The sequence below is a fragment of the Centruroides vittatus genome, unplaced genomic scaffold, assembly GCF_030686945.1.
Source record: "Centruroides vittatus isolate TY-2023 unplaced genomic scaffold, ASM3068694v2 contig_166, whole genome shotgun sequence".
Lineage (NCBI taxonomy): Eukaryota > Metazoa > Arthropoda > Arachnida > Scorpiones > Buthidae > Centruroides > Centruroides vittatus.
This window is the reverse complement of record NW_027121006.1, coordinates 1,475,192-1,495,338: the sequence shown is the minus strand read 5'-3', so window position 1 is coordinate 1,495,338 and position 20,147 is coordinate 1,475,192. Positions and strand designations below refer to the sequence as shown.

General features: G+C 32.3%; 1 protein-coding gene across 2 annotated transcripts; it reads right to left on the bottom strand.

Moving 5' to 3' along the window:
• Positions 1-8,130: 8,130 nt before the first annotated feature.
• LOC136968974 (neuropeptide CCHamide-1 receptor-like) lies at positions 8,131-19,792 on the bottom strand. 2 transcript variants are annotated; one of them, XM_067263048.1, is made up of 2 exons: positions 19,732-19,792; positions 8,131-10,098 (listed from the first exon to the last, which is right to left on the bottom strand). In XM_067263048.1, the coding sequence occupies exon 2, from the start codon at positions 10,089-10,091 to the stop codon at positions 8,991-8,993; it is 1,101 nt and encodes a 366-aa protein (XP_067119149.1). In that variant the 5' UTR covers positions 10,092-10,098; positions 19,732-19,792; the 3' UTR covers positions 8,131-8,990. The 2 variants fall into 2 exon arrangements, with proteins under 2 accessions (XP_067119149.1, XP_067119150.1); XM_067263049.1 differs by lacking the exon at positions 19,732-19,792 and adding an exon at positions 10,172-10,290 and having other exon boundaries at positions 8,131-10,092.
• Positions 19,793-20,147: the final 355 nt, after the last annotated feature.

Sequence of the window (20,147 nt, the reverse complement as noted above, 5' to 3'; positions counted from 1 at the left end):
TTCTTTCTTCGTCTGTCCGCAACGTTCCATCAATCGAACTGAAGTATCGTTGATTTCATAGAATTTATATGCTGTTATTCTCTATACTTTAACCCCGTAATGACAATTATCGATGGCGTAAATCGATACAAATGAAGAAAAATGTCCTCTTGATTGTACCACTGAGGTCTCATTCGCTTAAGATGAAGTGGGCCATTATTATAAGATGCAATTTCCGGGTATTTTCTGCTTTCTGGTTGTTTAATACGTGAGAAAAATGAGGTTTTTGGATAAAAATGGTATTTACGAATTGCGATTTATTGTTCAAACACATCTTTCTAATAATACTTCCTGCCCTATGATGAGGTATCGTGTTGCAACACCAATAAGAATCAACAAACCAGCTTAAAACCAGTTTCTTTACAAGTCTGGAAGATTATTCTTCGATCTTTAAAAAAATTTTTGAAATTATAGAACTTGAAGATTCTAAAAACATCCTTGAAAGTTCCTTAAACTGTTCGGTCTATTAAGAAATCGTTTTTAAAATCTAAATTTCTAGAAACTAAAGCTTCTTAGAGATTCATCCAGTACTTATTCTTAGAACTTCTAGGTTCTAGAAACAAGATGTTGCAGTTAAAATTCTAGAAAAGTTCCAGGTTAAGTTTCCTGGATCGCTATTTCCTAGAATCACAGAGTTTCTGAGAATGGATAACAAGTTTAATAAGTTTTCACAATACACAAAAGTTATGATAATTCCTCAGGATTCTAACGAAGAATTAAAAGGATTCATTCATTACATTCTAATTTCTACAAACACTGGTTTCTAGAAATTAATGGTTACAAAGAAACCAACAGATTTCTAAAACTCTTTGTTTCTTCGGTATAGGACTTCTGTCTCAAGAATATTTCGCAAATCCTTTATAAGACAGAATTCTGAAAACCTAAAAGGTAAACCTATTTTGCAAGTTTAAGGATTTTCTATAATTACAAATAAGAGAAACCAATAGAAATATATCGAACTTCTTGTGAGGAATTTCTAAGAATTTTGAAGTTTATCAACAGGTGTCTAGAACAATTGGTTTCTAGAAATCTATTGATCCTCCTAGAATTAATTTCTAGAAAGCAATGAAGAGATTTTAGGAAATTCTTTGGGGTTCTTGTATCTTTGTTATCGGGAGAAGCTACAAAAATTAAATATTTAAGGGTTTTTAAGGTATAGAATCAATTTTCTTATACAACATTTTAAGTTTTGTAAGCAAATTGAAGAAAATCCGCTCGGAAAAGGATGATTTATGATGTGAAATTTGCAGAAAAACCCGAAAGAAACACAGATTGATGGACTGGAAGATCAATAAAATGCAAAAGAAACTGAGTGTATAAACATTAAATGAATCGTAAATAGAAAAGATTTTATATAATCTGAAAAAAATGTCGCAATGCGTAAATGTTTAGTTTATTTCCGGAGTATTTTAGGATGATGACTTAAATAGTGAGAAAATGAACCAAAAAAAGCAAAAATATCCAGCAACGAGTTGCATCACTTCCGTAAAAAAAGTGAAAATTATATGTGGCGCCATCTGTTTTCAGCTTTCATAATTTTTTAATATTATTAATTACTATAAAATGGTAAAAATCTTAATTTTGAGGGTAGAGATGAGTTTCATAAACAATTGTAAATGCTAATAACGATTAAAATCTTTATTAATTCCAACACCTCTCTAGATATGACACATCATCCTCTCTATCTCCCCACCTCGTCGACCCTTAACCATGAAAATTTACTAGCATAAATGACCCTGATAAACAAATCGTCGTGCCGAATTTCGGGAACTTTTCACAAAAAGAACAGGAGTTATTAAGCTTTAGATTTGCTGAGCAAAATCGTGTCCCCCTACACACACACTAACATCAATACTTATAAACACCCAAATTTATTTCTCGACATTTCAAGGCTCCCCCCCATTCGAAAATGTAAGAATTTCGGGGGTCATTTTCTCCTCGATCGCCATACTTCCCTGTGTTATATATAACAAAGTAAGTGGAAATTTACCTTTCAAATGATAAAATTTTATAGCAGATGCAGTAATTACAGCAATAATTATAGAATTTCTCAAGAGATCGAGCACAAAATAACAAATAATTGAATCCCGCAACGGTTTTTTTTGAATTTCAAAACAGATCTAACGGAAATTCCGACATAAATAAAACATACATCTGCAATTCTGACTTTGGAAGACTGCGAAAAAGACTAAGAAAGATTTAATGTTACGTCACATAAAGAAGTGTATCAAGTTTATTCGAGCCATAAATATTGCATACGTAACAACGACAGTTAAGTAGATACAATTGTTTTCCATCCTCCAGCAGTGTTACGTCTAAGGGTCGAAGCTCTGTTTCATTATATACGCTATCTGCATTTTCTCTTATCCAATATATCACACAAATGGTGTTTTGATGATTGATCAAGATTATATTCATCCCCTTCCTGTAGAAAATACTATAAAATTATGTAGATTAAACTATCAGAAAATTTATTCTGCTGTGAAAGTAACAAATACTTTCTAGAAAAAGGTATATTTCCATCAGGTAATGCTCCTTTTTATTGATATTGTTCGTATCAGTTACTTATTTATCACAGTTCTAATTACGTTGGAGAAAGTTTCCACGCTTATTGATCGGTGAAATACAAGTAAATTATCAGTAAAACAAGTAAAAAATAATCATTAAATTATGCATAAATCAGTTAAATATTAGTAAATTTATTTATCAGTAAAATACTCTAAAATTATTCAATTATTTTTGTATTTTTACATGCTATATCTTGGTTCCTGTCGTTATATTTGTGTTTTTTAAGATGTAAACAGCACATTTAAATTTTTCAGATGATAAAAGAGAGTTTTGACAGAAGGTTTCTAATATTAGAATAGATCTCTGCAAATACTTCCTCGCATTACCTTAAACTTTAATGTATCGTGTACCAATAATTGATTGGTTATTATGATAAAAGGTAAGTTTTCTATTATTCAGTTAAGTAAAAACATCACCATTTTTCATTGTATAAACTAGAAAAAGAAAATTCCTTCCCTTTTTACATGTTTAATCTAATTTTTTTTTTTTTCCGATCCGAGCAAACGTTTAAAACTTAATAAAACGTAAGTAACGGACAGACACACAGATTACTTATTAATATTTAATTTAGTATTTCCAAAATACGTTTAGATATGTAAATATCTTCAGTGCCTATCGTTTCTAGTATCAATATCATCAATTTAATTGTGTTGAAAGATATATTTTCACTTTATTGATCTGTAAAAAGATTGAATGTTCTATAAAAATCTATTGTATTTCTCACCCGTTATTTAAAACAGAGGGAAAGTATGGACATTGGTTAAAAAATGACCCCCAAAATTTTACATTTTTGTACTCGGAAAGCCATGAAAATTCCAGAAATGCAAAAAATTTGGAGGGTTTTTTTCTGTGTATGTTGATATTAGTGTGTATGGGGGTGGGCACAATTTTGTACACACTAAGATTGAAGCTTAACCCGTTAAAGCTTCATGGTGCCAAGGCGCTTTTGTGTGTCCCATGTACTGTGTTGACTTCAGACATTTTTCTTCTGTAAAACTTTTGGGGAGATATTTCTTCATAAAAAGGTCTGTTTAAGGCCCCTTGCAGGTGGAGCTCCAGGCAATTCCCTATTTGCCCGTAAGATAACCTGCAACTGAGATTTAAGGGTGTTTTGTGGGTGGGACTCCACTGTATCATAGAATATTCATACCATATTTGGTGTAGATACGTTGAAGGTTTCTATACCCTTCAACTAATAACCATACATAAATAATCTGACTTTTATATATAAAGATTAAAAGATAAACACTACATTTGTACTTCACACTACTGAAAATGTAAGAAATTACATATTTACTGCTGAATTTGTTAAAAATTAATATACATTTCTCTGATTTATATGTTACGTTGAATAGGAGGCTGCATTTTTGTGATTTACAGCCGCAATACATGTAACACATAAACGATATTTTGATTTGTGTTTATTAGAATTCTGTTATTTTGAATTGCACACACGTAAATTTACGTGTAAATTTAATTGTAAACATAAATTTAAGTCATAAGAAGTAATTTACACAGTGTGACGTTTCAAAAATTCCGCTAAGTAAATTATATTCAGTGTTTAAACGACTTATAAACTGAAAGAATTTACGTTTAATTTCGTGTGTTGTTGTTAATTAATTAGGAAGATGATTAAACTCGATGTTTTCACTCAAACATTTGCATTTCTTTAATTTTATTTATGTAAAAAACTCAAAAAAACTGTAATTAGAGAAATGTCATTACTGATTTTCTTTTATTATTGATTATTTCTTTGATACTTGTTATAAACTGTACATAAAATGTGACGTCGTGTGACTGAGCTGAATATATTGAATGTTTACGTATGCTCTGGTTGGAAATATAAAGAAATGTTACATAATTATTATAAATTTAAAATGTATACATAAATAAATATACGTATGTCAAAGAAATACATAAATAAAAACGTGTGTATTAACTATAAACGTGAGCAAATGTATGTACTGTACTGTACATAGGTAAAAATACGTACAAAGAAAAAGTATGCATGCCAAATACATATAAAAACACAAAATTTATGTATGCTAAATATACAGATAAATAAATATACATGTGCATAAATAAAGATGCGTATATCAAATTTGTATGTACAAGGTATGTCAATTGCGTACATAAATGGAAGCACGTATGGCAAATATACTTGCAAATAAAAAAACAGTAAATCTAATAAAAGTGGAAAACAAATAAAGCGGTCATACTTTGTAAACTTGAAAGTTGACGTTTGTTGATTTGTATTGGATTTTTAGAAGAGCAATAAAGGAGAATCTCTATAAGAAGCATAAATAACAAGTTAAACTTTCATTTCAATAACATGGAAATATATGAAAAATACAATTTTTTCATTTCTATTTTCGTGTTTCTTTTCGTTAAATGCATCGAAAAAAGGAGGAGAAGTCTTCTTTTCTGTTATTTACTCAATTACAGCACAGAAAAAAATAATTATCTCCTCATTTTTTTTTATTTTTGGCGTCTCTAGAAACCAATGTTTGCAATCTTTTTATTTGTTACGCTTCCGAACACACAAGAACTAAGTGTTTTTTGGGGGTGTTTTTCTAACACGGCATTACGGAAGATGATTTATTTCGTGCTATTTTCTAAAAGAAATAAGCATAGGAAGAGAAATATGCAAATTATCTTAAAAAATGACAGATGTTGATGGATGTAAGTAACCAAAAAAGTAAACGTTACGGCTAAAGAATAGGTCTAAAAAATTTAATTACGTAGAAGAGAATCCATAGAAAAGATTTGTCCAATCAAATATAAAGCTGTAAGCTTAAGAATTATGAAGAATGTAATAAGCAATATCTGTCAGTAACAGCAGGTAAGTGGAATGTTAAGCTGTTTATCATTCGCTAAGCTGTGACACGAGGTATCAGAAACGTATGAGGTTTAACATTATATATGGTTCGTGTCGAGGTACAGAAATAGTATCTTGATTTCTTTCGGAATTTTTTTACTGTTTATACTCGGAAATTGGCTGGTAACAGGAGAATTTTTAGAAAAACATGTTACTTCCCCCTCTGTTATAACCTACGTAACAAGGGTTCCTTCCCCCTGTGTATGGCGATAGGTCAAAAAGTGACTTCCTTAAGACGGACTCGGGGGCCATGAAACTTCCAGAAATGCAAAAAATTGGTGTTTCTTTTCCTGTGTGTATTGATGTTAGTCTGTGTGGTTGGTCCACAACACACTAAGTTTGAAGCTTAATAACTCCTGTGTCCATTGTCGAAAACTTCTGAAATTTTGCACGTAAGTTTAGGTATTAGGTGCATTGATGCTGTTAAATTTTGGTGATCAAAGGTCAAGAAGGTGGGGAGATAGAAGGGGATTCGTGAAGTAAGGTTAGACTTAATGAAAATTTTACTCGTTCTTATCATTTACGATTTTTTTAACTACTAAAAACTAAAGGAACACGTGAAATTTTTAAGTTTTGATGTGTATTTTACTTGTAAAAAAAATCAAAATCCTGTTCTGTATTTTGAGCTTTTGCAGTGTTTTTCTTTTATATTCCCTGTTTAAAGATGTTCTTGGAAGTAAAGAATACAATTCTTTCACCAATACTGTGTTCTATCTTCAGTTTATTTGACGTGTCTTCTCAAAAATCACAATAGAAATAGCCTATATTCTGTTATATAATTACTGAAAAATACCTGAAATTTTTACATTCTCGTCTTTACACCTCACTTCGATCGAATTTTCTAAGAAATTCATTCCAACTAAACTTGCAAAAATCACTAAAATTCCGTTATCCCCCTCTTTTATATTTTTAGAATTCCTCTTGGATCGCGTGTATCGATTCGACATTTACAGCTCCATTTTACTCTTCCTTAATGTAAAACTTCCTGCCAGGCATGCCTATATTTCTTATCAATAACATCTACATTGCGAATCTCCGCAAGCAGTGCGTTACAGTTACTACCTTGGTGTCCTTACAAAATAAACATACTAACACGTCGTTTCGTCTATTAAAATTTTTATATCTATGCAATTATAGTACTGGGTGGATCTAATTTGTTAAATAATAGATAATACAAAGGTGAGAAACAACAGAAAAATCAAAAATTTTATTAATTTTTTATGGATTGGAATTTTTAAATTACCCGAAAGGAATGTCAATTGTTCTATATTACTCGATAGAAAAATACAGTGTTAAGGTGAAAGAATGCTGAAAAATTTAATATAAATCTGGAAATATCATCAAAAGTTTCTAAATTTATTACATTTTATCAAAGGTTTACCTTGATAAAATTGAACTGATATGCTATAATTAAAAGTAGAAAAGACAGAAGAAAGGGATTAAAAATGTAAAAAAATACATTAATTCCCTTTTCGATTGGCGGATTTTTCCCTGATAAAATTTGCAAAGTTATCTCCGCTTCAAAGAAAACGTTCGGGCGATTGAAACGAAATGATGCGGAAGAGCAGTGGGATGCTGAAATTATATTGTGAAGATTATTGATGATAAAGTATTTATAGTGTATTTTTTTAGATGTGTACAAGTGAATGTGATGATGCTTGTGTTTATGTTACAGTCTGCTGCTGGCTGTGAAAGATGTAGAGCGAAGAAAATGTAAGATATTTTTGACAGAATGGGAAGTTTATGAATAGCATTTTCGTGTTTTTTTTAGATTGCTGGAGTATAATAAAGTTTAAATAAATAATAAAAGCAGGGATATACAGAAAAATACCAAATAATTCATCAGTTATGGTTGAGTTGAGGCTTCGAAAAGATTTTTACTTTCCCTTCTGTTGTATGCAACACAGGGAAAATGTGGTGATCTGTCTCCAAGATTTTTACATTTTTTGGGTTCGAACGTCGTTGAAATGTACAGAAATGCTGTGTGTTTAGTATGTATGATTGTTAGTGTGTATGAGTGTGAGTGAGAGTGGCGTGGATGTGTATATGTGTGGAGGGGACGATTTTCTTCACCCACTTTGAAGTTTAATAACTCCTGTACCTTTAGTCGAAAATTTCCGAAATTTTGCAGGGAGGTTCGCGTATTAGTAGCATTTATGCTATTAAATTTTAAAGGTTAAAAGTCGAGGGATGACGTGTCATATGTAACGTGATATTCGGACTTAACGATGTTACTCATTATTAGCATCTACAAACTTTTACGAAACTCGTCTCTACCCTCAAATTAAGTATTTTATGAAAGTTTTTTAAATAAAACCCATAACAGATGGCGCCATACGTAATTTTAGCTTCTTTGCCGGGAAAGTTAAGCAACTCTTTACTGCTTTTTTCAATAAGAAATATCATTAAGGTGAGACTTTTATAGTCATTAAGGAGATTTTTCTGATGCGAATACGTTTTATTATTATATTTTAATATATACAAAGATGTTGAAAGATACTGCAGTACTGGCATAATTACAGCTACACACTGATTACTTGAATGGGAAATTTTCTCACATTTTTCATAATTATGTTGTCCAAAAATAGATTTTCTTAATGGAAAATTAAATATTTATGTTAATAAAATAGATTTATGTAGTGAAATATCAAAATTATTTTGATACTGCCTTTCTTCTGCAACAATCTCAATTTGCTTCCATTTTTCTCTTCATCTTTGAATATTTAATAAATAATTTAAAGTCTTAACAGTTAAGGCTGACATAATCTGTTGAAGTGCCTTTAAAATAAAATAAGTGGCAGATTATTTTCGAGTGAACCATAAATAAATAGTAACAACAACGCTGGAAGAATGTAGAAGAGATAAATTACGTTCATTTATAAGTATTAGGTAGCTCTATAAATGTTGCATGTGTTGTAAATTAGTTACAAGTGTTGGTTTGCTAGAAAAACACAAGTGAATTTCAGACTATTTTCCTTCTATTTAACAGTCTGACAAGTCAAAAACAGAAGAATTTGAGCCTGTTTTTCACTTCCTATTTGTGTTTTCTCGTGTGAAAAGTACTAAGGATTTATGGTTTAGACGTGTCAAAAATAAGAAAATTCTACCAATTTATGGTTTCTACGAGACTATTTTTTGTTTACGGGTCGAAAATAGATCTAGTTTTGTTTATATATGTCAAAATAAGATGGAAACTACACTTATTCATGTTTGAAACTAGATGGATTTGAGCCAGATAAGGTAAAAATGAGAAAATATGACAATAATAACGGCTTATTTACTGTTTGGCAGCTCAAAAATAGGGGGATTTCCTCGATTCGTGATGTGTTTAGTATTTTATTTCAATTTGCTTTATCTCTTTTACACACTTCAAACGTTCTTGCGTCTACAGTTCACCCCTGTAATTTACCAACTAGACACTGTCTTACTCCATAAAGACGCAATTTTATATGATTGAACTAATTTACAAGTTTACACAACCGATAAGCAAGCGACAGAAAATCTTTTAGATCTTTGTGATAGTCGTCCCCAAAGAATGGTTCCTAACAGAAGTTGTGTGAAATGTCCGGAAAACCACCATTGTGTTTTTATGAATTTCGTTGTGGCAACAACAAAGATATCTCTTGTAATATTTCCTGTACACCCCACTAATGAAGTACAGAGCAATGGGGTTGAGGCAACTATTAACGAAAGTCAGTACGTAGCCCGACATCTTCAAAATGTGCCAGAAATAATTATAATGGTCTCCTGCGTTGGGGTAGAAATAGAACCACATGAGGAACACCTGGCTGGGGAAGAAACAGACGGCGAAGACGAATACGAACACCAATACGATTTTCGCTACTTTAACTCGTGCCTTCATCTGTTTGGTGTGACTGTCGTTCTGTCCCACAGTGTTCTTCGTGCTCTTCAGCAATTGTTTGGCCATCAGGACATAGAAGCTAGCGATAATCGATAAAGGAACGACATAAAGTGAAAGAAATTTCAGTAGCACCATTGTTCGTGGATACCAGGGTGACATATCTTCTGGAAATGGGTAACATACGTAAACGACCTTGTCGTTATCAAGTGGCATTTCTAACAGGAAGGAGTAATAGGCTCCGGGAACGGATATGGCCACGGATACACACCATATGAATATTGCTATGACTACAGTTAGTGTTTTCGCGTGACTACCAGTAACTTTCTGTATTGGTAGAGCTATAGCGATGTATCTATCAACACTCAGCATAGTTAGTGTCAGAACGGTTACGGCAATGGACACATCTCTCAGAAATTCACTCAGTTTGCATATAAATTCTCCATACGGCCAGGCATCAAACAGATAAATGGTGCTGGTGAAGGGCACGTTTCCCACTATGACGATCAAATCTCCCAATGCGAGGCTCATGATGTAGATATTTGGCACGCTTCTCATTGTCCTGTTGTGCAAGAATATATAGACCAAAGTACCATTGCCTATTAATCCCACAAAAAATATTACGGCAAAGATTATGGGCAAGATATAAGTTTCCAGACGTTGATGATACGGTATGTAAGAATACTGCGTGACGTTGGAATCATTGTGAGTTTCTACCAACCAGACGGACCCATTTAACGAATTCATCCTCAATCTGTAAAGAAAATAAGATATATTAATATAATAAATACCCGAAAACGTAAATTTAAGTTAAGTTTTTCTTAAACACTTAATTGTTTCCAAACTCTATTATGAGAAACTTCCTCATTTGCATATCGAGGCGACGTATTAAACTGTAGTTTGCAAGAAGAGGATAATTAAATTTCTCTACTTTTCACGATTTTTTAATAAAGGTGAATTAAAGAGTGCGAAAAAAATAATAATTGAGCGGTATCGATACCGCTCAATTATTTTTTCACATCCCTTAATTACTCAACTCGGTCAGTATTGACAGTATTTCCAACGACTTTCCTAACATAATTTAGAAGAAATAAACAATTTTGAGATGGGAATTAGTAAATTCAACATCGTCTTGTGTTTTTTATCTGTAGAAATGATAGTAACTTAAATACTTTTACTCGATATTAGAATTAATCAGTGGTGTTGACATAACTCCGCCACCATCTGCCACATACGTTAAATTAGACGTAGAAAAGAATAACATTGTACAAATGTTGATTCACCGAGCTAACAAATCATCTCGTTTTCTAAACAACACGATCCTTTTCAATATTTCAACATTTAAACAAGAGGCAAGTATATAAATGAACCTAATCAATGTATAAACAGCTACAGGGATAAGTTTCCTTAAAGTAAATATAATTTAGTGTTGTGTTAAACTAGGAATGGATCGTGCAATTTCCGTTCAACCACCTCACGGAACGTGTTGTGTAAAATAACACAGAATTAACCCACACGCAATGACAGCAATAACATTTTCCTTCACAATTAATTTTCGTTAGTGCGACCTCCAGGCTCGAACCCAAACAGGAAACAGACCATCGTGTGTGATTGATTTTGTCTCATACTTCTCGTGTCTCGGACTCAAACAGTGGTCGTTTCATTGAGTGATACAACACGCTGCTTTAAACTGATATATTCTTTGATTTTGAGCGTGGTAACACCCTCTAAAACAGATTTTAGTTACTTTATAAACAATCAAGGTGAAGATTTGCTAGCTTTTCTTTATGTGTTTTGACAGTAGCTCTCGGCAGCAACCCACAAATCATTGATCCAAACTGACTGCTATTTGCTACTGAGGAGAACTGTCACAATACATAAGAGGTGGTCAATTCTTTTCTCCAAGGTGATTTATCATCTCGGAATTTTCGAAAAGAATAAAAAAAATACTTGGAATTTTGAGAATACCGTGATTAAGTGGTGTACTCAAAACGTTATTACACTTTTACTTACACTCTTATAATCGTATTTTATTTATTTTTTAATATAATATATAGAAAAATACGGTATAAAACACTTAACTCGCCGTGTTGTCGTGTTCTTATTTAATAAACACTCGAAAGTCGTGACGTTTATGAGTGAACTTACAACTTGACCTCATATTAAATTTAATATATAAAGGTATACAGGGATAAGAGAGCCAAGATTTCTTGTTATGAAATTAAGTAAACAGGCTTAGAGGTTAGAGTTAATAAATTACTGCACTCGTCTTCATTTCCAGATGACAAAACCTTTGCAAGTAATGATACTAAGAAGATCGGGTTATCTTCTTGTGTATCTAATTGGAGCACCTTTTTGTCTATACATAATGAAGATAACCCCAATTACATTGGCCAACTACTAGCAAAACATTTCCTTCAGGGTACAGTGAAATTTATTGATGTATTCAGTAGAGCGATGGTAAATACTATTGAATATATATCCGAGAATGACAAATATTATTGAAATATTCAGTGTAAACCATAGAAAAAGTTCAAAGTAGTAATTTTTCACACCACCAAATCCTCGGTCGCACACGGATTGCGGGTGATCCTCTTAAGAATTGACTAAGTGCAGAATATAACAAGAAGTAATCACACTTAATCTTGTGACTAAACGCGTGTCACACAGTGGATTAGTTAAACATACAACGTCTTTTCTCTCGAGATTGTTCTATATATTTATTAAATAACTGCACGGACGAAAATATATTTTACTTTATAAATAATACATTTATATTATTTATGAAAAAATGTTTTCAATATGAAAGCCTTAGTAGGTCTTGTGTGTCTTAGAGGAATAAGTTGCGAGAAAATCGATTATTAGACGTCAGGAATAAACCGAGTTATGTCTGCTAGACTAGTTTTTCTATTAACAAAAAACATTTTCAATTGTAACAATAGTTTTATCTACGTAATATTACGCCACTTGTTTCGTATTTTATCAAGACACTGCGACTTAAAAAGTATTATCGATCGACCTTGTACAAGCTGTTACAATAAAGCTAACCGCAAAGCTTAGAAATTAACTTTTAATATGCCAAATACAACAGCCAGTGTAATCAAAAAGCAAGAAGTTATTACTACATATAAAGGATTTTCTGTACAGTAATAATATAGACAAAGCGTATTATACACGAAGGTGCCAGCAGAGATTTTGATCTGGAAAGGAAACACGGCATCCGAGTGTAATCAAATTGGGAATTTTCTTGTTGTGTTTGACGATATTTCCAAAATACTTTTCCTTAGACCATTCCTTACCCTTCACGCAACTTCAGCACGTCTCATCAATCTATTTTCGGGACATTAATCGAACTCTTCTGCACATTTTCTTTTCTTTCCAGTACATTAAAGACTGGAGATTCCCAGTTAAATAATTTTCCATTCCTTCCATGTTTCTTTTTCTTCTTCTCTATAAGATTTCGCTTCTATATAATTCATTTCGTAACGTAATACATCGCCGAACCAATCTCGCCTTTAAACACACCGTCCTTGATCGATAACACGGGATATTTTGTAAAAATTCCACCAATAAAACTTTAAAATAATAATCAACGAAGCTACCGCGTGTCCCTGTAAGCAAACATACAATTGTGACGTTTCCTTTACGTCATTAAACTAGTTATGAATACGAAAATCAGTCGAGTTATCATTATATTAATCTCCGTGCAAGTGACAGCATCGGTTTTCATTGCTCCCACAGCAAACCATTGATTAATTCCAACTCATCACACATTATCCATAACTACACTCCATTAATATCATTTGGTTTCTTTCCCTTTTTGTTTCGGATAATTTGTTTCCTTTCTGTTCCTCGGATGCCATTTACTGCCTCACCTTAATGGCAGATGTATCAAGTAATATGTGATGGCCCTATCTTTTTCCCGCTCCTTCTTTCTCGCATACTAATACAAAATTTATCACATAAATTGCACCATTTATCTATCGTTACGACACCGGAGATAATATATTTTATCTTCATTTCTACCTTTCCAGTCCTCTGTGTTTAATTCTATTTTAAGGCATTTTAATAATTTAACAAATGACTTTTCAATATTGTAACTCATCCCATTGTCTTTTAAATCGTTTCCACTGCAATCGGCTATCCTCCTATTTTTATCCTTTATTCTAGGATTAAAATCAAAACTTTGACAGGTCTAGTTCGGGTGTAAGCTAAAGTTAGTTAGGCTATTATGTCTGGTGTTCATAATTCTTCTGTTACTGCTACTCCATCCCCGTATTTCGACTTTTATCTTCCATCTTACATTCTATCAATGTCACGACCTTACAGCAGATTTTCTATCTTCTTGTAAGCTGCCAGAGGATTTTTTCGACTTTTCCAACTTGTGTAACACGAGAATTTTTTTAGAAAATCCGTTTTTATTTGTGTTTCCAAGAATTTTATATATCATTTTTGATAAATTTTACTTGTTACTCCGAGACATTCTTTTCTCTATCGCCGTCATCGAAACACAAACATTCCCTGTTCTTCGATCGTTTTATTTCTTAGTTCAGGATGTTGATTTTAAGATTTTGGTGTATTGATATTCAGTAAACAGTTTACTAAAATTGAAGGTGCGAGTGTTTAGTGAATTTCGTGTAAAACCAGCTGGTTAAAATAGTAAAGTAATAAACACTATTGATTGATAATTGATAGTACTTTTAGCACCAGTAAACTGAAATTGGAGTAAAAAGGGTGCCAACTGTACTGAAGTATGGCTACTAACCGTATCCATTAATCAAGTACAGATAAGGCACGAATACTAGAGAAATGCATGTATAATTTCATAGCAAATACCTCATTAATGCTTAATAAATTAATGCTATACACTCTGACGTGTAATTAACGCCAGACAGATATTTTTTTCATTGATTATTTAGTGACAAACCTTCAAACAGGGTCGCAGAAATTCGTAGTAAACAATTCTACAGCGGTAAATTTGTATCTAAACTCAAATATCTCGTGTTAAAACTAATTTATAAGGAAATTTATCAGAAATTTTAACTGAGTTGATTATATTCTTTCGGTATGGAATTAAATAATGAGTAATCTAATTCTTTGGCATAATTAATGTAGAGGAAAAATCCATTATCTCACTCGTTTAAACAATTTCTACACACGACTCAACTAATTTAGTTTATTATCCATACAATTAGCGAGTTTAAGTTATAGTCAAAAGCGTTAATGCGCTTCTACTATCTGTCGTGTGCCAAAAGGCACAGTGCGGTGTGCAGCAACTGATAAGTATTCTGCTATCAAACAGCAATTTCGATAACCATAAAGGGGCAAGATTCTTAATTCTTCTTCTTTCCAACCGCTGGGACATCATAAAATATTTATAACAAAAGAAGTTGCTGATTGTAAGTGTCATACACCACCAGAGAGGAATGTCTGCATCGATATCACGAAAACAGATGTGTTTCTGCAGTGTTGAGCAGTTATTTTGCAAATTATTATCGATTGTTAGTGCTTCGAACGTCATTATTACGATTTATAACGAAAATAAACGAAATACAGTATAACTATAATTGATATAAATGAATAATGTAGCGCCATTATATGCAAAATAAGCAATTAATCTTCGAATAATTGCGTGTTATCGTGAAAACAAATTTAAAAAAGGGGATCAAAAATTAATAATCATCGAGATTCATATTCGTAAAATTTAATTACCTATGAATTTTTTATGACAATTAACTGATTAATCAGGCTGTAGTCTATACACTGCTTAAGGGGGATAAAATTCGAATAAACTGTACATATTTTATCCGTTTTAATAGCTTTAAAGGTCTTAAAGAAAGGGAAAAAGTGACACGAGTACATTTATTTATTTAATCCCTAAATTAAAAATGGCTTCTGTTCTCGCCACTGACCTAATTTGCATACTGTAACGACCAGATCTCAACGGCCTATCGCGTTTTTATTTTAAATAATGTAAACAATATATTATCGTTATCGTCGGAAGTGTTTGTAATAAGTTGAAATAACATTGTGTGATTTCTCTTTAAGTAATTACTTAAAATATAAAGGACACTGGCAGGGAACTAGCTTCATCGTTATCCTTTTTTCTTTGCCAAGTAATTTTACAAATGTGTAGAAATCTTCACAGAAAACTTTAGAAAATTAACCATTTGCAGCTATTGTAAAGTATATTTCCACTTATTTCTATACAAATTAATTTTTTCACCGTACAAAGCCAGGATTTCCTTCTTTCTTGTGTAAAAGTTCTTAAGTAAATCCTTAAATCAAATATTAAAATAATAAAGCATTTTGTGGCCTTTAAACACGGTTTTTATTTTCCTTCGTGATAAAGCTTTTGATAAATTTAATTAAAAAGTATAGAAAGAGTTTTGAATTTCCTGCATTTTGTTTATTTTTCCAACATATCAGAGAAATGTTCTATTTTTTCTCCTTATAGGCTCGAAAAATACACTTTTCCTTTGTGTGTTGGAATGTTTCCCTTGTATGCAACATTTCCCTGTATGTTGGAAATATGGAACGTTTTTCCCCTGTATGTTGGAAAATATGGAACGTTTTTCCCCTGAATGTTAGAAAAATGTGGAACGTTTTTCCCCTGTATGTTGGATAAACTATGGACATTCTTCCCTTGTATGATGGAAAAATATGGAAGATACTATTTATGAAAAGTCTACTAAATATGACATATTATTTTATATAAGAATCTTCGATATATATATATATATATATATATATATATAACACAGTAAACGAAATACAGAGTAAAACGCCCGATATGAATTATATATCGGTTATTACATTTCTTTAAAGTTAAACGAGCAATGTGCTAATGAATATTTTAGATACACCTGCGAATTACACAGCAATTCGAATAATACCCTCGAGTTATAATAAGCATTTATGTAGGTGGCATTTAGGAAATATTCTACTTTTGTCAATACAATTTATAAACTTAACTCGTTAATAACTCATTAAACTTGTAAATTAAATATATTTTAATTAAAATTAAACATAAACGACGTTTACAGATAAAAGTTTCTGCGGTTGTCAAATTAGTAGTGTCTCGCGCCTGTACATCATACGTTTCCTGATAACAATAGAGTCATGCCGGTCATTCTATGTAATTCCGTTGCGGAGGAAATTTCGAATTGAATCCCGATTGTCCCTAGTCTTTACATCCCTCGTCTCTACTTTCATTTACCTAATACTGTTCTTGAGATTTATGAAAGAACAGACAGACAGGTAACATTTGGTATTTACAAGTCATTAGCTTATAGATTTGTAATAGCATATTTCTTCTGAATTTATCATTATTTCCCTTATTTTATCCCTAAAAACCACCATTAATTTTATATCTTCCCACCAGTTTTGGAGGTTTTGGAGTCTTAATCGCTTCAGCTTTATCCAAATTGTGGTTAAAAGTACACGTGAGCAAAGGGGAAGATTCTTGACCATAAAAATGGAGGGAAAAAAATTTTATGGGGTAAAATATCACATTTAAAAACTCGGGATGCCCGCAGAACCCACAGATTCACTTTAAGATAAACTTTTGTATGGAACAGATTGGCATTCACTAAGCAGTTTTGGCAGATTAAATTTTAACTTCGTTTAAGTTTTCCCACTTGTGTTAAGCTTACGGTAATTAAATTGGCAAATCGTAACTAATAAATCAAAGTTACGATCGATGGTAACCGCCACCAAATATATTTATTCCTCGACAAGCCTTGATCGTCGACGAATTTTGGAAGTTGGAACAAATAAAGATCTTCATCCCTTATCGCTTACAAACAAGGAAATTGGATTTAAAGGAAAGAAAAACTTGATAGATGGGGAATTGGATTTAAGTGTTTTAGAAATGAAGTTTGTGATGAAAGGAAAAGAAATAATCAAATTTTCCACTTCGATATCATTTAGTACAAACATGTTTTCTTCTTTAGATAAAAAAATGTAATGGAAATATTAAGAACCTTCTGGGAAAATACTCTTGAACTGTTACTTTTGCACCTGTTCGAGCTTAAAACCTTGTTTTCTTACTTAACAAAAGAGCTTCGCAACCTTTTAACGCACTGAACCCTTTTCTAATGAAGGTTTCTAAAGTGTTTCGCGATTTCTATGTGATGTAACTGCTAATATTATTCTAATTTACCAGGTAAAGAATTGGAAATGAAGGACAAATTGTTTAGAAAGGACAAACTGTTCTAATAATTGAACGAAATGCTAAATTTCGCTTAAGGGTCAGTGAAAATAATGAAATTTTTCCGGTCGAATTTCCCCAAAAGTTAATTAATCGAAGAGATTGAAACAAATGAATAAAAGCGCGAGGGTTCCTAACCTGTTTTAATATCTCGTAAAAAGAATATATCTCGGTTAAGTGAGTTTTGGGCCTGCTCGAGCGGATGACATTTAAAAGATTACCTCGATACGGAATGAAACAAGTTTAGTGCTCTCAAAGCAGTTTATGACTGACATTAAGGAGTTTATGCTCTACGAAGATAGTCTCTGCAGCGAAATTTGCATAATGAGAGTATGAAAGGATTAAGAAACACTTGTAATGACTCTTCGAGGCCAACAAATTCTAAAGTTTACAAACGTTTTAAAAATAATCATTTCTAAAATAAATTAGCATAATTTAATTTTAGAAGATAATCTTGCACGGAATTCATATTAGAGAAAGCCAATCGAAGAAACGATGAATGTAAAAATACCATTGTGAAAAGAGTATAATTTACTAAATTACATTTGTAAAGTGTTACTTAATATGGCAAATTACTACTTAAATAATAAATAAATACTTTAAATTAGTTTACTGAAAGGTAAACTCAAGCAAAGTGTGGTTTAAAAACATCCGAAACAGCTAAATTGTCGTTGATAACGGAAATTTAAGACGATTTGTCCAATCAGAAAGCGAATAAATTCGGAAACTAAGTATAAATGTGAAAAATTTACCTATATTAACTTCTCGATACTACCTTTAGGTTGTTCTCTACAGCTACAAATCCTTTTCCCATGCACCATTTTCAGATTATTTTCCCTAACACCACTTACAGATCCTTTCTCCTAGAGCTAAACAATCTATTAGTCCTCCCTCAATGATTCTCAACCACCGTGCTACAGGCTGCAGCAAAATAACTGATACTTTAAGGACACCATAAAATTTCAAACGAATACTTTTAAAAAGTCAATTGATTTTCCACTTTTTACTGTTTTTATATTTAAAAAAATGCTCTTCTAACATCACTGTTCGTTTATACATACAAGAGCATCTTTAATGTGCCACCAAAAATTTTCTACTGGGCCAACACCATCTTCGGGTATTTTTCTAGCAGAAAGGACACGAAACTTAATACCTGTCAGGTGTTGATTTTCTAATTATTTACATATTTTTCACTTTTAATCTGCAAGAAAGATCTTCACTTCCCGTTGAAAAGTTTCTTACTAAACATTTCTATAATGTTCAGTAGTCAAGTTTAAAGAGGAGCTTTTGTTCGTGAACAAAGCCAAGATAATTAAATCGATCCCATTCAACAGATTCACTTCTAATTAATAGAAACAAGTTTTAACGAGAATCTCGTTTGAACGGGAGACTATCACCATGATAATAATCACCGTAGGGTCGGTTAGTTTCCATCACTTAGCTACTTTTTCTGTTTAAAGTTTCTTTTGTGTATAGTCGATTTTATCAGTAAACGTAGTAAAGCGGCATTTCGTTTAGCATCAAGTGTATATTTGAAGAGGGGAAACGTGAATTGAGTGTCGTATAATATCCATCATTTCCAACATTCTGCACAGATGACAAACGTTGAAAGTCACGAAACGGGCGAGTATACACGCAACACTTTTCTAGCAGCAGGAAGAGGGCAGATCAATTCACCATTTTAAACACTTTTCACTTGTGTTGTGCTGCTTTGTTTCCACAGCTAACTACCATCTCGGCCTCACCTTTCTTCTATTTAAGTGATGTGTAGCCACCTCACAAGCATCACACATAGCTTAACCGTACAGCAGCTTATCGGAATTTCTCCGGAAGCGTATAGACTATTACTTCCGGTTCCATGTATCTATTAATTAAATTTCAAACGGGGGATGTAAAATTTTAATAACTGCATCCAATGTACAGCTAAAGGGGCTGTATACATCCAATTTAAATTGTTAGACACATAATGCATATTTTAATACTAAAATTTATGTGAATTAATATAAAAAAAATAAGCTTATACACTCATACAATACGTATAAATACACGAAAAAGTTGTATATATTTTGTTATACGCACTTTATGTATAATTTCTCTAACGCGGCATCATACTGTCAAAAGTGATAGAGGGAGGCGCGTAAACAATCTGTAAAGTATATAACGATATAAATTTACCTCAAATTTGACGTAAGAAGTCCATGAGTAATGTTTTTTCCATATAGAGACACCAAAATGCCAGCAGCTGTCACGAAATGCGGCTTTTATGGGCGAAAACTCCCGGCTGCGACCTCTGGTGGCCACTTCTGCAATCGGACAGAACTCGAATTTACTACGTTCGTATCCCATTGTACGATTATTGTTACAGTAAAATTGTTGGCTGTAAAGCAAATATATACAGGTGTACCTCGTGAATCGATATTTAACCTCGTGTAAGAATAAAAATCTATTTTATAACTTTCAAACAGCTAAAGTTAACAGGTAAATTGTCTCCTAAATCACACAAGATTAAGGTAATAAAAAGGTGCAGCGTTATAGATCCAACTGTACTTACGCTTCGATAAGTAATTTGTCATTGTTGAAACTGGTATATT